The sequence below is a fragment of the Pleurodeles waltl genome, chromosome 1_1 (assembly GCF_031143425.1).
Source record: "Pleurodeles waltl isolate 20211129_DDA chromosome 1_1, aPleWal1.hap1.20221129, whole genome shotgun sequence".
Lineage (NCBI taxonomy): Eukaryota > Metazoa > Chordata > Amphibia > Caudata > Salamandridae > Pleurodeles > Pleurodeles waltl.
Genome location: NC_090436.1, coordinates 203922358 through 203942730, shown reverse-complemented (window position 1 = coordinate 203942730; position 20373 = coordinate 203922358). Strand labels below are relative to the sequence as shown.

General features: G+C 43.6%; 1 protein-coding gene across 3 annotated transcripts in view; it reads right to left on the bottom strand.

The window, feature by feature from the left end:
- The window catches only part of TTC23L (tetratricopeptide repeat domain 23 like), an 82591-nt gene that overhangs the window by 39204 nt on the left and 23014 nt on the right, over positions 1–20373 (bottom strand). For all 3 annotated transcript variants that reach the window (XM_069220664.1, XM_069220675.1, XM_069220655.1), the window contains 3 exons: positions 12616–12739; positions 5829–5985; positions 3631–3756 (listed from right to left, as the gene is read on the bottom strand). In XM_069220664.1, coding sequence (XP_069076765.1) covers positions 3631–3756; positions 5829–5985; positions 12616–12739 — 407 coding nt within the window. The remainder of the gene's footprint in view (positions 1–3630; positions 3757–5828; positions 5986–12615; positions 12740–20373) is intronic.

Here is a 20373-nt window from a genome sequence, read left to right as displayed (position 1 = left end):
CCATGCAGCGCAGTTCCTCGTCATCGTGTGATCGGATTTCACATGCATCATTGCTGGGCTTCAAAATCGACTTGAACCTTTCCAGACCCGAGGTGCCCGTGCGGACATTTATGCACCGCTCTCTTACAGGAGAGAAAAACAGCGCATCACCTACGTAGCTTGGGAAGAAACGACCCACATCCTCACTTGCGAGTAAGGAATCGACGCACACTCACCCATGCATCTTTATTTTTGACGCAAACCAGGTACTTTGTGTAACAACAATGCATTCATTGTGTCCTATGGAGTAAGACTCTTTTTTATTTAACATTTCATAACTTTACTTGTGTTGGATTTTTGTTGTTTTTGGTCTTGTTTGATTTAGATAAATATTGCCTATTTTTCTAAACTGGTGGTATGTCCATTTTGTAGTATTTCTACTGTATTACTGGGTGTGTTGGTACAAATACTTTACACATTGCCTTTGCGATAAGCCTGACTGCTTGTGCCAAACTACCAAGGGGGCGAGCAAGGGTTATCTTAAGTGTGTATCTCCAATGCCCTGGCAAGAGTGAGGGTCCCTGCTTTAACAAAGTGCAAACTGGCTGCCAACCAGAGACCCTATTTCTAACATTGGTGATCAGCGGTGAGGATGGAACTTGTATTTGTACTTGACATACAGTGATTAAGTGTACATTACTGTTTTCAGTGCACACCATTACACAACCACAAAATGTTTTTTCCTCTTATGCTCTCTGGTATCCTCCTGGAGGTGTTGTGATATTTTCAACTCTGGTTTGTGGGTGCACCTGTGAAGCCTTTGTAGAATGGACCTGGAGATCCATACAATGAGGGAGCTAAAAGTTTTCTGCAAGGTAAGGGAGCTGGCTGTGAAGAGAAGTTCCCAAAAGTGGGTTCTTGAGACAGCCCTGTGTCAGTATGAGATGAAATGCTGGGAAGCAACCATACCAGATGATTCTGAGGACGAGGACTACTCTGATGAGGAGGGCAGTGCCCTGAGGGGAAAACAGAGCAAGAGGGATGGCTCCTAGTTCATAAGCAGAGGCTGAGAGAGCTAGATGAAGAGCTTGAGAGAGCAATAATTGTTTTTCAGTGGCTTTCCTAGACCGTCTGGCTCTGGTGCCACTGCACCTGGTGCACCATTCAAATCATGACCCTAGTGCCTGCAAAGACAACTGAGCAAATTGTTTATATCCAATAGTATATGTGTTCCGAGGAAGGCACAGTTGCAAATGGAATACATAATTAATGTTTAGCTAAACATAAACACAAAAGCTTTAATTAAAAGTGCCTTTAAACTTATCCAACTCTCCAGAACAAGTTGCCACAGAGATCATAAATAAAGCATATGCTTTACTCATCATAGTGGAAAACAATCCTTGTTAAATTGTGTTACAAAGTGTCTGGCTCTTTGCTGCAAAATTATCATGTCCTGTGCTTGATAGTGAGAGCTGCCCAAGATCACCATATGTTAGATTGAAACGGAGACTGTGATGCCAGTTTGTAAGTTGTTCCTAAAAAGGCAGTTTCATAATTTAAATGGACTCATCAAAGAAGGGGAATTTTGCAAAAAAAGTGTAAAATATGAAAAAGTCTTTCCAAAATTGCAAAAATGTATTTCATTCACATGCAGAACTGTTTCATTTTAGTAGTACAATCAGACTAACAATATCAGACTAAACCAGTGCGGTCTGCAAGCGATCTCCTGAACTTTGCATGTGCCGCCCCCCAAGCTCCCTGTTGAAAATGGGCTAGCATTTATTTTCAAGTTAATCGACATGAAAGAAAGCAAGTAGCAAGGGTGTCCGGCACACTTAACTTTCAGACCACCTTTATTTGCAAAAAAGTGTTAAAACACTCCAAAAATATATTTCATTCAAATGCAGAGCTATTTCATCTTAGTAGTACTAGTCCATCAGAATATTTCAAGTTCAGTGAAAGTTTTCTTTTTGCAGGTAATAGTTCTCAAACATTATTTCAGAAATGTGCATGCTTCCACCCACCCTGACAATGAAGCCCATACCCCACAAATGTTTTGTGCAGCTGAAGAACGAGATACCTTTTCAGATTGCTATGTCTAAAATAAAATTGAAAAAGGGGGGAGGAGGCAAGCAGGTTCCAAGGAGACAGTATGCTGCATTGCTCCTTCCTGTAAACGTTCTCGCTTTGAACACAGCTGAAAGCAAAATAAAGATCAGCTTCCTTGAAGACACAACTTGACATATGTCCTTGGTATTTGAATGCCCAGTAAATGTGATGGGATAAGAACAAGATTTACGGGCCTGTTAATTACAGAAAACAAGTTAGTAGAATAACAATGTAAACATGGCTTTGGCATGGGGAGGTGCAAACTTCAGCTGGGAAGCCTAAAGAAAATCAGCAAATGGAAAGCCAGAAAACGTGACTTACAAACCACAAAGCCAATAGCAAGCAATGGGCAGAAGGCATTCCCAGGTGAACTTTCTGAAACTCCCCAAGATGTCTTTTGCATACCACGCAGCTGCACTGTTTGGTAATCTTTGACTTACAAAGGGCCGAATTCACAAAAAAGGTAAAAGTATTTGCAGAGATTTACACTTCTGCTTGAATGTACTTTTACATGTGTTTCATTCTAGAAACTATTTCAGAAGTCTGCCTGGAAAGTTCCCTTAGTTGCAGGTTGCAGTTGCAGTCGTACTACTGAGAAAGCCATGTGACTTTTTCTCCAATTCTAATGTGGAGTTGTAAGCTCAGTACAATATACACTTTGGGAAAAGATAATTCCCATGTGCAATGACACATTTTTCTTTTTTGGGTTTCTGCACAGAGAATAGATTTTCTCTATGTAGAAATGCTTTTACATTCTGAACCTCAGAACAAGATTATCAGAGAAATTTCTTTATATAAGATTTTTTCATGAATTAGATATATATTGTGTCACCTTGAGAGGTAGCATTCCCTAACTGCATAATTTCATTATTGAAGCATAGTAGAAATAACCACTCTTCTTAGCATGAAATGCATCCATATTTATAGAATGTGAGGTAAAAAACAGAAATGAATTCCTTTTATCGAAGAACAAAGCAATCTTTGTATCCATCTGACTTTTTGACTGAGGGCACTTTAGGTCAGAAATAGGTAAGGTGGAGCAAATCATAACGTGGGTAGAAATTTGTACTGATTTAAAAGCAGATTTAGACTATAAACGGACACCAGATCGATACCACTAGATAATTAAAACAGGAATAGCAGCTAACTGGATGCAAATTGTTGTTCAATATGAGACAGGTTAATTCCTTGGGGCAAAATATAACTTAAATATCCAGGGGCCAATTAAATTGTCTAGACCACATAAGAATTCCTGACTCTTATGCTGGTCAAATGGAAACACTGCGACCCTGCTCAACAGAGGATTAATAATTACACTGAATTTACCAACAAGTATAAGTGAACTTTTATTCAATTCAATAGGATCAGCTGACAGTCTCAGAAAAGTAATTCATCTTTTGGCACATACCAATACAATCACTTCATTTTGTATTTATTTTTCTTCACACCAAGTTCCTCTTTGCAATGATTTGAGATGGTGTAAACATGTCCTGAAGTCTGGTGCAATCCGAACAGTAATGAAATATTACAAATTAGCTTTACCTCCCCAGTGAAACAGCAAGATCTATATTTGAGATTTTCAATCCTCTGGCTTTTTGTCCCTCCAAAGCCTGTAACTCCTCCAATATTTTCTCCACCTTCTGCAGATTGTAAAGCGATTCCCTTCCAGTCTAGCAGTCAAAGAAAAGTCAGGTTGTGGCAAAAAGACATAAAACGGGTAACTTCTTTTTTGATAATGTGAAAACATCCCTTTAATATTGAGCTGCATGTAATTACTATAAGTAGGGATGATTCGGTGGTAATTATGTTCTATTGTAACCTACTGTCATTTTCATTGACTTTTTGGCTTTACTATAATTCTGCATGTAATCAAATGTGTTTCCTGGTTTCTGCCCAACATTGCTCATACCAGTGTTAACAGATACCAGATTTCTTGACATCTAGACATACTGGATTTTAGCAATCGATTATGTTTTTCTGATATATACAACATAGCACATTGCACATTGCGGACAAGTTTGCTTTGATATACTAGTGTTAGCAATTCGTTTTTTCCTGGTCTGTGCATAAATGCTGTTACAATATCAGCGTATTCCAGATTCCCTGGTCTTGCCACATTGTTCTGAGAGTTCAATAGTGTTTTCCTGGTCTCTTTTTTGGTTCTCATATCAGACATTTACCTTGATGCTAAATTTGCACGCCTTACAATTTGTGCATGGGCAGAAGCCTCTTTTAGTGGTTTTCATTTGCTTAGTATCTCTGTTCGTAAAATGACTGAATACCAATTGATCCTTTAAGGAGACATTCTACCTGTATGTTATAAGGGGATATATATATATATATATATATATATGGGCAATTAATATTTTCCTAGTGTTCCTGTTATTGCCATACTTATATCACCACATTCTAGAAGACCAAGGGGCATATTTATACTCTGTTTGCACCAAATTAGCGTAATTTTTTGTAACTCTAATTAGGTGCAAAACTAACTCCATATTTATACTTTGGTGCTAGAACCATCTAGAACCAAATTTATGGAGTTAAAAGTCATTTTTTGGAAGTGGAAACCTACCTTACCTTAATGAAATGCAGGGTAAGTGTTCCCGTGAAAATAAATGACTCTATGGCCTTAACGCCATATTTATACTCCTATGCAAAAATGGTGCACAGGAGGGAGGAGGGGTCAAAAAATGGTGCAAAGCTTGCTTTGCCCCGTTTTTTAACTCCTGGGTCAGGGCAGGCGTTAGGGGACCTGTGGGCCTATTTCCATGGTGGAATACCATGGAATAAGCCCACAAATGTCCTCCCCAGGCCCCAGGGGCACCCCCACCCACACCAGAGGAACTGCGGAGGATGGGGGACCCCATCCCAGGTAAGTACAGATAATTACAGGTAAGTATTGCATTTTATTTTTTAAAGTGCCATGGGGTCCCTGTAATGGGCCCCCATACATGGCACATGGTGCAATGGCCAAGCCCAGGGGACCCTTGTCCCCTGTGCTGGTTATTGGGGTGATGGGCATGACTCCTGCCTTTTCCAAGGCAGGAGTCATGTGGCATGGTAGGTTTAGCACCATAAAATGACGCTAATCTGGTTAGAGTCATTTTTTTTCTACTCTAACCTGCCTAAAGTCATTTTTTGGTGCTAAACCCCCTTCTCCTATACCGCCAGCCCCAACCGACTAAAGTCATTTTAGTGCAACCGGCTTGCACCATTCCATAAATATGGTGCCCGGCTGGTGCACAGAAATGGTGCAAGCCGGTGCAAAACTGCTTTAGTGCAGTTTGCACCAAAAAGTATAAATAAGGGCCCAAGTTTCACAAATTCTCACTTATTGGTGTTATTGTATTATCCTCACTTTATGACTTTATGGAACAGTCCGCCAGCATTATGCAAGTCCTCTTTCTATATTTTCATAAATGCTAAATCGGTTAAAATTTCTTTATCCCTATAGCATTCTAAGTGAATGAAACAATGCCTATGTTCACATTAAGTGAATTATTGGACACATGATTACTGGTTCTGGTATATGATGAAGTTTAAATGTCATATATTTCAATGTTGACCTTCTGTTGTATTGTAAAACCTAATTGTATGTTGTATCTGCATATAATAGTGATATAACATTATTTGTACGTAGCATCGCCAAGAGTGACACGCACACAGACACACACCCACTAACGTGAGACTTTTGCACTTGTAAAGTGTATGTAAATATATGAATTATGAAAGGATATTTGTTTTGCATCAGGTTGGCTGCTCCTAGCGTGTAGTAGATAGTCACAAGAGTTTCCAATATCTCTCTCTTTTCTTCCTCCGATTTCGACATGTCAAGTCCATTCAGCAGAATTTCTTTTGCAGATTCAGCATGCTGTAAAGCCTGAACGGGAAATGCTGCAATGACAGACAAGTAACATAAAAAAAAAAAACCTGGGTATAAAATTGATAAAGACTAGGTGCACATGTGTGTTGTCCGTTTTGCCAAACACGAAGATTTGTAAACAAAGTGCAGTCTTTCAATGGCCCTGCTCATGAGGTCGTTGGTAAATGGTGAGGTATTTACTACACTCAGGACATATTGATAGCACTGCTGCGGTAAATCCTGATTATTCCGAGTTTTCCTCTGGAAAATGAGGAATTCCAAGCAACATTTGTGTTTTCGCCACAGACTTTCCACCTATCTGATTCCAGTGCGTTTTTTTCACTCAGTAAATTTTGGAAAGATTGACCTGCCAAAATCCATCAGGGACAAATTGCAGGGGTGCGGTGTTTATTACAAACGTTGGTAAATTTCGACATTAACCCCTATCTGTTATAAGAGCCAAAGTATCCAAATTTATGATTGGGTTAACACAATTCTTAGAATATCGACTCCATGGCAAAATAAATCAACTTCTTAGTTTTGAGTAATATGCCGATTTAGCACCCTTCCTACAAAATCTATTTCTATTGCAACATCAAACATTAAACAAGCATTGGCACAGCCAACAGGTTTCAGCAGTGTAGTGTTATTTGTGTGTTGACTACTGATGTCGTGTCGCACCACTTTGCACCTGGCTTAGCTGCCTACTGTCACTTTAGTGGTCACTGGTTATAGACTCCATTTTGTATTCAGCCTAGACTCCATTTTATGTTCAGCTTAGCTTCACCGCCACGTTAAAGTATTTTTCCATACAAACATGTTATGCAACGTGTTTTCCATTTCTGCATGTTTTCCTTCTCACCGAAGCGTTAGGACATAATATCATCTAGGACTGGTACATAATATGTAGGAGGTAAGCAGTCAGTACGATAAGAACGTACCAGGCTGGTGTTTATTACAGGCAGGGAACTGTTTGACTTTGGGAAAAGTGCCTTGGGATGGTGGCCACCTCTCAACGCATTCCTTTCAAATTTTACCTAAACTAGCCAGCATTTTTGAATATTTTCCTTCTGAGAGGAAGGGTTTTTCTAGAAAGCCCTTTCCATGGTTCCTTAAGATATAAAAAGATGGCCCTGCTCAGTAGCGATGAATTCCGAGATCTCGGTCAGGTTTGAAAGTCAAATGCCTGACATTTGTCCCGTGAGGGTGGGGATCTCTTTCTCGCAGTTGAACGGGGTCATCTTCTTGCTGGCAGGAGAAAGATGAAGCATCTGACAGCCCCTACGGTGATGATTTTTTATTAATTATTTGCTTTGTCTTGCGTATGAATATATATCTGTATATCAATATATAAGTGTTTGTATCCTTGCATGTATATATTTGCTATTCATAGATTGAAGATTCTTTATACATAGTCTTACGTTGTCGTTGCACATTTTGAAAGTTCACTTTTTGCTATTCAAACCTTCCTTCATGAACCTTGCAAAAGCTATAATAAATGTCTTCTTCAGATTAATAAGTGCATACCAGAGAATCTTTTCGACTCCTTTCAGTGTGTATATCTTGGCTCAGTCAAAAGTAAAGCAAAACAAGCAACAACAACTAATGGCTTTGCCAATATTCTTTTTTGTGTTAGATAGTTGCCATGGATGTGTGTGCATCAACGTCAGCCACCTTTTCAATGTATTTGTATTATTAAACATGCCCATCAAAGATAGCCGCAGTGAATGCATAAGAATGCAATGCAGTCATAGGAGAAAATGTTTTTTTCAAAAAAATAGATGCCTATTTTTGGTGCCTGATATTCAGGGTTGTGAATACCCACATGTGGGCTGTGATCTTGAAATGTGTAAAATATCATTTTAAGGTGGAAACCTGCAGATTGTGCAGTGGATACAATAAAAAAAAAAGAACCATCATTAAGTGGGAGGGGAAGGGGAAGGTCACGAGACATTGGGAGGGGTGGGAGAGCAACCGAGGAGCTGGGTTGATGGGGGATATTTAAAAAAAGGAACGGGATGGATAGAGGAGAGGTGTGATAGCAACAGACGAGCTGGGGTTGGACAGAAGCAACACAGAGTGGGAAGGGGCAGGATAAAGTAATAGGGAAAGCAAAAATAAATGTGCACTCCTTCCCATGCAGCCATTAAAGATAAAAGAAAAAGTAGTTCTCTGAATGCAAGCAACATCAGCAGTGGGAGGATACAAGTCAGCCAAATCAGAAAACTGATACCAAAATGCTACTGGGCAGAACAAATGCAAGAATAGAGAGGATAGCCATTGAATCAAGCGAAGACAACTGAGATAGACAACAAAGCCATCCAGTCATGAGCAACAGGTTGACCCAAATCCCACTACAGGTACAGTGTAAACAAAAGGTCTGCAACAGGCAACTACACCGGTCTATCAGCAAATAACTCAAAAGTGTCCTGTAACGTTGAGCTTTTGGCCTAGTAGGTGTCAAACATTTATTTATTTAATATGCTTTGTTTTGTTTCACTAAAGCACGTTCCCTGTACACTCCAGCCACATCTCTTGTGTTTAACAGCCTTTTGAAAGTTTTCTGGCTTCATAAAAATGATTTTATTCTCAGAAAAAGAAAATCATGCTGAACAACATTTTGTGCCTCTATTTGTGTCCCAACAAGAGGGCTGTTCCTTTCATTTTGGCTACCGCTCCAGTGACTAGAACTACTTAATCTAGAAATAGTGCTGCAAACTTTACAAGAAAATAAAACCAGATGCATTTCAATGTAAGAAATCTTCGCTACTTATTTTGGCTAGTTATGTTGTAATGTATTGTGAGTTACCTGTCTAACGTGCATGTGATGTATCTATTTTAAGCACTAGTTTAGACAATTGCCCCACTTCACTATAACCACTCTTTTGGAATAAAAGGGTTTGAATTTTCATTTGGGCAGCAACCTTTACATGTGCTGCTCCCCATATTTGAACAGGATAGCATGCAAACTGCTTCAGTTAAACCAATTTCACGTCCTCTTGTTTAGACACTGACGCTTTTTTCTGTTCCATGCTGCTAATTTTTGCCTATTTACAAATGAAATATGTGCATCTATTTTTCAGACAAAGTCTACGAAGACTGATCGTCTAATTGTTCGAGGCAGGAGATCGAAGGCACGTCAACAAGTTACTCTGAAAAACAGATGTGTTTTTAGAATGTGAAACATTAGTGTAACGAGAATGAACCTGTTTGGTATTTGTTCTAGTAAGAATTTGTGTGACAGCTTAAATGTCTATTATCTTTCTTTATTCATAATTATAAACTCTAAGGGCCTCATTAAAAGATGCCAAAATTTAAAAGGGGAGATAACAGGACTGCAACTACCTATTTCAGACAACATCACTCCCACCAAAACTCTGAGCATTCCACTTTGTTGAGATCTGGATGGGGAATAACATGCAGATCTGCTGTTACTGGGTAATTTTATGTGTGTGATCCTCATCCTGGGGTCCAAACATTGCTGTCTTCCATTCCTTTGTGTGTCATAAAATACTTTATTACTTAATAAAAACTATAAAAGACACAATAGCATGTTTTTGGGTCCTCCCACATGACATGCTGGGCTATTGTACTGAGTAGTCTCCAATATCAATTGATCTTAAAACTTATACAGACAATAAAAAGTAAACAAAAATTAAAAGAAGCCCTCATGATTAGGACACAGAAACCTCTATTACAATTCTAAGGCACAAACACATTATTTGAAGTTAATCAGAGCCTACACATTAGGGACCCCCAGGGCCTTAATAACTTATTCAGCAATGCAGCCTTTTATTGAGAGTGCAAAAAATGGACAGGACCCTCGTGTTGAAAACACCTAATATCTATAGACTAGGCTGTAGTGTTAAGTAACTAAATAGTCCCTTTCTTTACCTATGTTGAACTGGATAAACTGGGTGGGACCACCAGTGCGGCACAGATTCTCAGAAACTGAATTAGTCTGATACTTAACTTTTCGTTACTTTGGTCGAGAGCTGTCATAACAGCCGATCTGCAGGATCGAACTCCTAGGGTATTAAATTCTCCTTTCAGTAGTTCCCTTTTCTGGTTTCCCAGAGCTGGACATATGCAAACCATATGGATTAAGGTCTCCCTGGTCTGATGGCATATATTTGGTTGCAACTGCTCTACTTTCCATTTTGGTAGGAAGTCAAGAGTTGGTATATCTCCCAAACTCAAACGTAAGAGGCTCCGTTTAGTTTCTCGGGCTAGTGGGGCAGACAGGATAGGTGATTCCTTCTCCAATGCATATGAGTTTAGGACTAGCCATCCATGTGATCGCTTCGATAGAGTTTCCATGTCTTCCAGTCGGCTTGGAACCCTAGCTGATTTGTTAACTGCTTTTCTGAAAGCTGGCGCTGGCAGTGAGCTGCCCCACAGGTCGCCGAGCTCCAGCCGGGCTATGCCTTTTTCCTTAAACATATTATTGCCCCCCTCGAGATTGATTTCCTGCCAGACTAAGTTTGCTAAAGTCCCTTTAGGGGCTAGATGTAGTTTATAACATCCCTTGAGAAATGCTGCCTTCCATTCCTTTTACTGGAACAATGGACTCACGGTGTGTAGGGAGGGAAACACATCAGGGGACATGGCATGCTCCCATAATGCTGGGAGTATTGTGTGCCCCGCAGTGATCTGGCAGGTGGAGTGGGGATCGGGCTTTCTCAGCCCACGCCCATCGCGTGCTGCCTGCATTTCACAGGATGTAGATCCACACTTGGTAAAACCAGGCCCAGGACTTTCACCCTCAGTAATACCTGGAGCGGAAACATTGAGCAACTTGTAACCTGGAGGAGCAGAAATTCCTTTGGGTTTTGCACCTGTGTACGGGCTTTCGAGTGACTGGAGGCCAACTTCTTGTATAGGCTTTTCAGACCAATTCCATCTTCACACCAGCACTGGTTACCCAACTTTACACAGCAGAGCTTAACTTGCTTTCACTAGCAGCCTGAGGTTGTGTCACTACCTTTATTTTTGATCGCAAGTTCTGAAAGCCTGGACAGACTACTTGCTTTTGCAAAAGCAAACCCACACTACTGTAGTCACTGATCATGCCATTTAAAACTCAACAAATAACAATGACATTGTCGATATGCTTGTCATTTTACAGTGTGAAGTACTATCGAGGCTGTCAGGCCACCTTCTTCCGTGTCCGTGTTTATACTTGAGCCAGATCCATAACTGTAGACAGGCACTTTAATTAAAATTGTAATGCCATGGGGAGGAGGGAGGAAATCAAGGCAGAGCACTTTAGAAAACACAGTGGTATACCAAGTAGTTAGGAAGAAGAGATGATCAGGTAAACCATTCCAAGAAGGTGGGAGAGTGGGATGCCAGGCTACGAGGAATTACACGAAGTAATCAAGGAATTACTACATTGTTTCTCCTTCTTATCACAGCTCTTGTACTTGAGGGTGACCTGCTCTTGGAGAGAAGCATGGAGTAAGAGTGTGAGCATAGGATCCACTCCAGGAGAGAGCAAGGCACAACTGTGATGAGAAAGAGTGGGATCGGTGTAAAGACGATTACTAGTAAATAATCCAGGGACAGCAACTAGCAAAGCAGTACCACCACCCAGGTCATGTAAAACTAACAGTGAGTGCTGTCACGCGTGAGAAGTATAATACACAGAAACGCAAAACAAAAGCAGTGCAACTGAGTCAAAGGAAACGGAAGAGGAGCCAACTCACAGTTTGTTGTGCCCAGATGGCACAACAACAAATGTTAAACATTGCCATCCTTCTAGCACCCCTTAGTAAGCAGCACGTCACTGAGTAACAGCTCTATATTGGAAATGCCATAGGACAATGAAAAACCTAAATAGACTTTCACTGAAAGTAGACATGAAAAATGTGAAAAGGGCAGAGGGCATTCTGGTTTCGCTTATCCTTTCAGAATTTGTTTTGTGGTGGTAGGGAGAAGATGTATTCCAGGAAGCGAAGATGGCTGTTTGTGACTACAGATATTCCTGAAAATAGTGGCATCATTAATAGAAAGAGGAAGTAATCCATAAGTTTGTAATCATTTGTGTCTCCTGATGCCATTTCCTGAAGACTCCACTTCTTGAAGATAATCTAAACTATCCATGATGTGCTCACATCTACGAGGGTGTTGTTCAAAAACTATACAGATGACACCAAGGGTAGAGTTCTGGTTATCTAAGGTAGTTGATAAAGAAGTGAACAGTACAGAAGACATATTTACATAGACTCAATTGGGAATAGGCACCTACTCAGCCTGAATGAGGCTCATATTAGGGATTGAGCAATCATATAAAGAAGCACAATTAAAGTATCCTCTATTTAAAGTAGGATCTGCAAAGATCCAGCCTGAGAAAGTCAAAACTTCCGAAGTTATATTTCACAAGAAAATGTCAATGGATGGCCATGTGAATACTATCATATTATTCATCAGATATAGTCACTAAAATTTTGGAACACTCAATAAAATCCACTATTGACAGAGTCACATAGCACGTTAACAATTTCAGCAGATGAAAAATGTCTGACGTCACTGAAAGTGGTTTAGAGTGTTATATCATCTCCTCCTCCCCACTCAGGCCCGCCTTACTTAGCGACAGGATACCCTCATGGGTGATTAGCCGCACTCTACAAATCCTCAAAACATAACATATGGAGAAGTACCTCTGAGAGTCAGGTAGCCGTATGCGAGATTGGCGAAGGACTGGGCAAGCCTCCAGTGTCCATCTCCATGGATTATTCTGGTGAGTGCTACACATCGGATCAATTCTTTGTTTGCTTCATATATCTAAAGACAAAATCAGAAGAACGTTATGATGCATTTTCAGAAAGAAATCTTACTAGAAATATACAGGCATAATATGGAAAAAGTTTTGTCTTATGAACACTGCATTGATCCTATTCACCTGGGTCTTCTGGAATATCTCAACACATCACTTGACTTCTTATGGTCCTACAGTTTAGATAGCAACACATCACTCTAATTATCTGATACTATAGTTATTTTACATGTTATACCATGTAGGAAGTTGGCTCTGTATGCACTATTTCAAAGTAAGGAATAGTATGCACAGAGTCCAAGGGTTCCCCTTAGAGGTAAGATAGTGGCAAAAAGAGATAATACTAATGCTCTATTTTGTGGTAGTGTGGTCGAGCAGTAGGCTTATCAAAGGAGTAGTGTTAAGCATTTGTTGTACATACACACAGGCAATAAATGAGGAACACACACTCAGAGACAATTCCAAGCCAATAGGTTTTTGTTATAGAAAAATATATTTTCTTAGTTTATTTTAAGAAAAATTCTACATGTAATATCTTATTTGAAAGGTATTGCAAGTAAGTACTTTAGGAACTTTGAATAATTACAGTAGCATATATACTTTTCACATAAAACACAAATAGCTGTTTTAAAAGTGGACACAGTGCAATTTTCACAGTTCCTGGGGGAGGTAAAGTATTGTTAGTTCTTGCAGGTAAGTAATCCACCTACAGGGTTCAGATTTGGGTCCAAGGTAGCACACCGTTGGGGGTTCAGAGCAACCCCAAAGTTACCACACCAGCAGCTCAGGGCCAGTCAGGTGCAGAGTTCAAAGTGGTGCCCAAAACACATAGGCTTCAATGGAGAGAAGGGGGTGCCCCGGTTCCGGTGTGCCAGCAGGTAAGTACCCGCATCTTCGGAGGGAAGACCAGGGGGGTTTTGTAGGGCACCGGGGGGGACACAAGTCCACACAAAAAGTACACCCTCAGCAGCGCAGGGGCGGCCGGGTGCAGTGTGCAAACAAGCGTCGGGTTTTCTGTAGGTTTCAATGGTAGACCAAGGGGTCTCTTCAGCGGTGCAGGCAGGCAAGGGGGGGCTCCTCGGGGTAGCCACCACCTGGGCAAGGGAGAGGGCCTCCTGGGGGTCACTCCTGCAATGGAGTTCCGATCCTTCAGGTCCTGGGGGCTGCGGGTGCAGGGTCTTTTCCAGGCGTCGGGATTTCAGAGTCAGGCAGTCGCGGTCAGGGGGAGCCTCGGGATTCCCTCTGCAGGCGTCGCTGCGGGGGCTCACGGGGGACAACTTTGGTTACTCACAGTCTCGGAGTCACCGGAGGGTCCTCCCTGATGTGTTGTTTCTTCACCAGTCGAGTCGGGGTCGCCGGGTGCAGTGTTTCAAGTCTCACGCTTCTTGCGGGGATTGCAGGGGTCTTTAAATCTGCTCCTCTGGATACAAAGTTGCAGTCTTTGTTGAACAGAGCCGCTGTTCTCAGGAGTTTCTTGGTCTCTTGGAAGCAGGGCAGTCCTCTGAGGATTCAGAGGTCGCAGGTCCTGGGGAAAGCGTCACTGGAGCAGTTTTCTTCTGAAGGCAGGAGACAGGCCGGTAGGACTGGGGCCAAAGCAGTTGGTGTCTTCTTTCTTCTTCTGCAGGGGTTTTTCAGCTCAGCAGTCCTCTTCTTCTGTAAGTTGCAGGAATCTAAATTCTTAGGTTCAGGGGAGCCCTTAAATACTAAATTTAAGGGCGTGTTTAGGTCTGGGGGGTTAGTAGCCAATGGCTACTAGCCCTGAGGGTGGGTACACCCTCTTTGTGCCTCCTCCCAAGGAGAGGGGGTCACATTCCTATCCCTATTGGGGGAATACTCCTTCTAGACCTTAGGGGCTGTCCTGACTGGCCAGTGACTCCTCCTTGTTTTTCTCATTATCTCTCCTGGACTTGCCGCCAAAAGTGGGGGCTGGGTCCAGGGGGCGGGCATCTCCACTAGCTGTAGTGCCCTGGGGCATTGTAACACGAAGCTTGAGCCTTTGAAGCTCACTGCTAGGTGTTACAGTTCCTGCAGGGGGGAGGTGTGAAGCACCTCCACCCAGAGCAGGCTTTGTTTCTGTCCTCAGAGAGCACAAAGGCTCTCACCGCATGGGGTCAGAAACTCGTCTCTCAGCAGCAGGCTGGCACAGACCAGTCAGTCCTGCTCTGAACAATTGGGTAAAATACAGGGTGCATCTCTAAGATGCACTCTGTGTACATTTTTTAATAAATCCAACACTGGCATCAGTCTGGGTTTATTATTCTGAGAAGGTTGGTACCAAACTTTCCAGTATTCAGTGTAGCCATTATGGAGCTGTGGAGTTCGTTTTTGACAGACTCCCAAACCATATTCTCTTATGGCTACCCTGCACTTACAATGTCTAAGGTTTTGCTTAGACACTGTAGGGGCATAGTGCTCATGCACCTATGCCCTCACCTGTGGTATAGTGCACCCTGCCTTAGGGCTGTAAGGCCTGCTAGAGGGGTGACTTACCTATGCCACAGGCAGTGTGAGGTTGGCATGGCACCCTGAGGGGAGTGCCATTTCGACTTAGTCATTTTCTCCCCACCAGCACACACAAGCTGGCAAGCAGTGTGTCTGTGCTGAGTGAGGGGTCCCTAGGGTGGCATAAGACATGCTGCAGCCCTTAGAGACCTTCCCTGGCATCAGGGCCCTTAGTACCAGCGGTACCAGTTACAAAGGACTTACCTAGGTGCCAGGGTTGTGCCAATTGTGGAGACAATGGTACATTTTAGGTGAAAGAACACTGGTGCTGGGGCCTGGTTAGCAGAGTCTCAGCACACATCTCAGTCAAGTCAGCATCAGTATCAGGCAAAAAGTGGGGGGTAACTGCAACAGGGAGCCATTTCTTTACACAAACCCCCCCCCCCAGCCCACAGGCCAGGAGACTCAGCCAAAGCTGGGAGAGTCTTCCTAGTCTGTCAGGCGAGGAAGAGTAGAGGAAATAGGCTGGTTTGTTGCAGGGCCTACTCTGCCTTACATCCTCCTGTTCAGGTCATTCCCTCTGGGGAACTGACCCACTTCCACAGTGATAGGACCTAGTCTGAATTGCCTCTTGTCTGTATCTTTAATGTCTCCACCCATTCTCTCTATTTTGGGGTTAGAGGTATCCACCTCTGCTAATCTTATCTTAGCCAGGGTCACTCCTAGCTTACCCAAAGAGGTTACCCAGAGCTGGAGTAACCTCACTATGACCAAGAGGGTCAGGGGGCCTAACTTGCTATTTGGCATGGGATCAGACCACCATGCCAATGATAGTGCAGCCATAAAGGCTAACACCCAGCAGAGGCCACTGACAGCTGTCAGTGCCCAGAACCACACCTTTAGCTCTTCACCTACAAGGGAAGGGGCTAAGTTACAGGCTTCTTTGGGTTCAGGGTGCCTGTCTGCTGTATTAGAGTGGGGGGTTACTACCTCTTGTAGTAAACACCCTTCTTCCACTCTTTCTTCTGCTAACTGAGGAGCCACCCACTCAGGCTTAACAGTTGCCTGACTAGGCAGGACTTCTTGTGGGTCAGGTTGGACTTTACCAGTGCCACTTGTGGAGTTCTCCCCTACTGGAGCAGAATCTCCCTGGCTTGCTGGAACCTTGGCTAAAGGTTGTCCACCTTTCCTACTCTGTTTTCCTTTCTTTTTCTTCTGGGGCCTACTTGCAGTTACTGCAGGGGTAGCACCTCCAGAGTCCTTGGGAGAGGACTGGCCCTGGACCAGTTCCTCTCTTGTGCTCTGACTAACCTCTGGGTAGTCATTTCCAAGGAGACAATCAAGGGGGAGGTCTGTACTGACTACCACCCTTCTCCAGCTAAACGTCCCACCCACTTCTATGGGCACAAAAGCCACAGGCCTATCAGTGACCCTGTCTGGGCTAACTCTTACTCTGGCCATCTCACCTGGGATGTACTGGTTTGAGAACACCAGCCTGTCATGCACAATGGTGTGACTGGCACAAGTGTCTCTCAGGGCAGTGGCTGGGATTCCATTCACCAGTAGGTGGTGGAAGTGTCTACTTCCCTCTGGAATCTCCAACTCACCTGTTGGGCCCTTTTTCCAGTTGAAGGCTATGAAGGCCTTCTCATCTGAGGAGTCATCCCCAATGGCTACACTGGTCACCCCTGGGGTTTTGCTAGGGGGTTTGTTTTTGGGACAAGAAGTGTCCTTGGTGTGGTGCCCTATCTGTCTACAGTTATGGCACCATGCCTTAGTGGCATCCCAGTTCTTACCCTGGTGCCCACCTTTGTTTTGGATTGTGTCTTGGGACCCACCCACCTAGTCTGGTTTTTGGGGGCCTACAGAGGACTCTTTTTCTTTATTTCTAGTGTCACCCACTTTTTCCTGGGGAGGCTTTGTAACCCCTTTCTTTTGGTCACCCCCAGTGGAAGTTTTGGTTACCCTAGTCTTGACCCAATGGTCCTCCTTCTTTCCCAATTCTTGGGGAGAATTTGGACCTAGGTCTACCAGATACTGAGGCAACTTTTCATTGAAGCAGTTACGTAAAATGAGTTCTTTCATAAACAAATTATAAAGCCCAACATAGTCATGCACTTCATTTCCAGTTACCCAACCATCCAGTGTTTTCACTGAGTACTCTACAAAATCAACCCAGGTCTGGCTCAAGGTTTTTTGAGCCCCCCTGAATCTAATTCTATACTCCTCAGTGGAGAATCCAAAGCCCTCAATCAGGGTTCCCTTCATGAGGTTATAAGATTCTGCATCTTTTCCAGAGAGTGTGAGGAGTCTATCCCTACACTTTCCAGTGGACATTTCCCAAAGGAGAGCACCCCAGTGAGATCTGCTTACTTTTCTGGTTACACAAGCCCTCTCAAAAGCTGTGAACCATTTGGTGATGTCATCACCATCTTCATATTTAGTTACAATCCCTTTAGGGATTTTCAACATGTCAGGAGAATCTCTGACCCTATTTATGTTGCTGCCACCATTGATGGGACCTAGGCCCATCTCTTGTCTTTCCCTTTCTATGGGTAGCCAAGCTGTCTCTCCAAAGCCAATCTTTTGGCCATCCTGGCTAGCAGGAGGTCATCTTCACTGAGGCTATCCTCAGTGATTCCAGAGGTGCTGGTCTCTCCTGTGAGGGAAGCAGCATCTCTGACTATTATATTTGGAGACAGGGATTGAGGGACCCTGATCTCCCTAATTAGGACTGGAAGGGGGGAATTCTCCTCCAAGTCACTAACATCATCCTCTGGGTTGTCATCCTCAGAGGGGTTGGCTTTTTCAAACTCTGCCAAAAGCTCCTGGAGCTGTTGTTTGGAGGGTCTTAAGCCAACTGGGATTTTCTTTATTTTGCAGAGAGACCTTAGCTCCCTCATCTTAAAATGGAGGTAAGGTGTGATGTCGAGTTCCACCACATTCTCTTCTGCACCAGACATTATGTTTCTAAAAGTTGGAATATTTTTTAAGAATCTAAAACTATTTCTAGAGTCTAATTCAAACTTTCACAAAACTTTTAAACTCTAAAAGAAATGCTAACAGGGACTAACACAAGGCCCAGACAGGACTTTTAAAAATTTAGAAAAATAGTTCAAATTGCAAAAATCAATTTCTAATGACAATTTTTTGAATTTGTCGTGTGATCAGGTATTGGCTGAGTAGTCCAGCAAATGCAAAGTCTTGTACCCCACCGCTGATCCACCAATGTAGGAAGTTGGCACTGTATGCACTATTTCAAAGTAAGGAATAGTATGCACAGAGTCCAAGGGTTCCCCTTAGAGGTAAGATAGTGGCAAAAAGAGATAATACTAATGCTCTATTTTGTGGTAGTGTGGTCGAGCAGTAGGCTTATCAAAGGAGTAGTGTTAAGCATTTGTTGTACATACACACAGGCAATAAATGAGGAACACACACTCAGAGACAATTCCAAGCCAATAGGTTTTTGTTATAGAAAAATATATTTTCTTAGTTTATTTTAAGAACCACAGGTTCAAATTCTACATGTAATATCTCATTTGAAAGGTATTGCAAGTAAGTACTTTAGGAACTTTGAATAATTACAGTAGCATATATACTTTTCACATAAAACACAAATAGCTGTTTTTAAAGTGGACACAGTGCAATTTTCACAGTTCCTGGGGGAGGTAAAGTATTGTTAGTTCTTGCAGGTAAGTAACCCACCTACAGGGTTCAGATTTGGGTCCAAGGTAGCCCACCGTTGGGGGTTCAGAGCAACCCCAAAGTTACCACACCAACAGCTCAGGGCCGGTCAGGTGCAGAGTTCAAAGTGGTGCCTAAAACACATAGGCTTCAATGGAGAGAAGGGGGTGCCCCGGTTCCGGTCTGCCAGCAGGTAAGCACCCGCGTCTTCGGAGGGCAGACCAGGGGGGTTTTGTAGGGCACCGGGGGGGACACAAGTCCACACAAAAAGTACACCCTCAGCAGCACGGGGGCGGCCGGGTGCAGTGTGCAAACAAGCGTCGGGTTTTCTGTAGGTTTCAATGGGAGACCAAGGGGTCTCTTCAGCGGTGCAGGCAGGCAAGGGGGGGGGCTCCTCGGGGTAGCCACCACCTGGGCAAGGGAGAGGGCCTCCTGGGGGTCCCTCCTGCACTGGAGTTCCAATCCTTCAGGTCCTGGGGGCTGCGGGTGCAGGGTCTTTTCCAGGCGTCGGGATTTCAGAGTCAGGCAGTCGCGGTCAGGGGGAGCCTCGGGATTCCCTCTGCAGGCATCGCTGTGGGGGTTCAGGGGGGACAACTTTGGTTACTCACGGTCTCGGAGCCGACGGAGGGTCCTCCCTGAGGTGTTGTTTCTTCACCAGTCGAGTCGGGGTCGCCGGGTGCAGTGCTGTAAGTCTCACGCTTCTTGCGTGGATTGCAGGGGTCTTTAAATCTGTTCCTCTGGATACAAAGTTGCAGTCTTTGTTGAACAGAGCCACTGTTCTCTGGAGTTTCTTGGTCTCTTGGAAGCAGGGCAGTCCTCTGAGGATTCAGAGGTCGCTGGTCCTGGGGAAAGCGTCGCTGGAGCAGTTTTCTTCTGAAGGCAGGAGACAGGCCGGTAGGACTGGGGCCAAAGCAGTTGGTGTCTTCTTTCTTCTTCTGCAGGGGTTTTTCAGCTCAGCAGTCCTCTTCTTCTGTAAGTTGCAGGAATCTAAATTCTTAGGTTCAGGGGAGCCCTTAAATACTAAATTTAAGGGCGTGTTTAGGTCTGGGGGGTTAGTAGCCAATGGCTACTAGCCCTGAGGGTGGGTACAACCTCTTTGTGCCTCCTCCCAAGGAGAGGGGGTCACATTCCTATCCCTATTGGGGGAATCCTCCTTCTACAAGATGGAGGATTTCTAAAAGTCAGAGTCACCTCAGCTCAGGACACCTTAGGGGCTGTCCTGACTGGCCAGTGACTCCTCCTTGTGTTTCTCATTATCTCTCCTGGACTTGCCGCCAAAAGTGGGGGCTGGGTCCAGGGGGCGGGCATCTCCACTAGCTGGAGTGCCCTGGGGCATTGTAACACGAAGCTTGAGCCTTTGAAGCTCACTGCTAGGTGTTACAGTTCTTGCAGGGGGGAGATGTGAAGCACCTCCACCCAGAGCAGTCTTTGTTTCTGTCCTCAGAGAGCACAAAGGCTCTCACCGCATGGGGTCAGAAACTCGTCTCTCAGCAAAAGGCTGGCACAGACCAGTCAG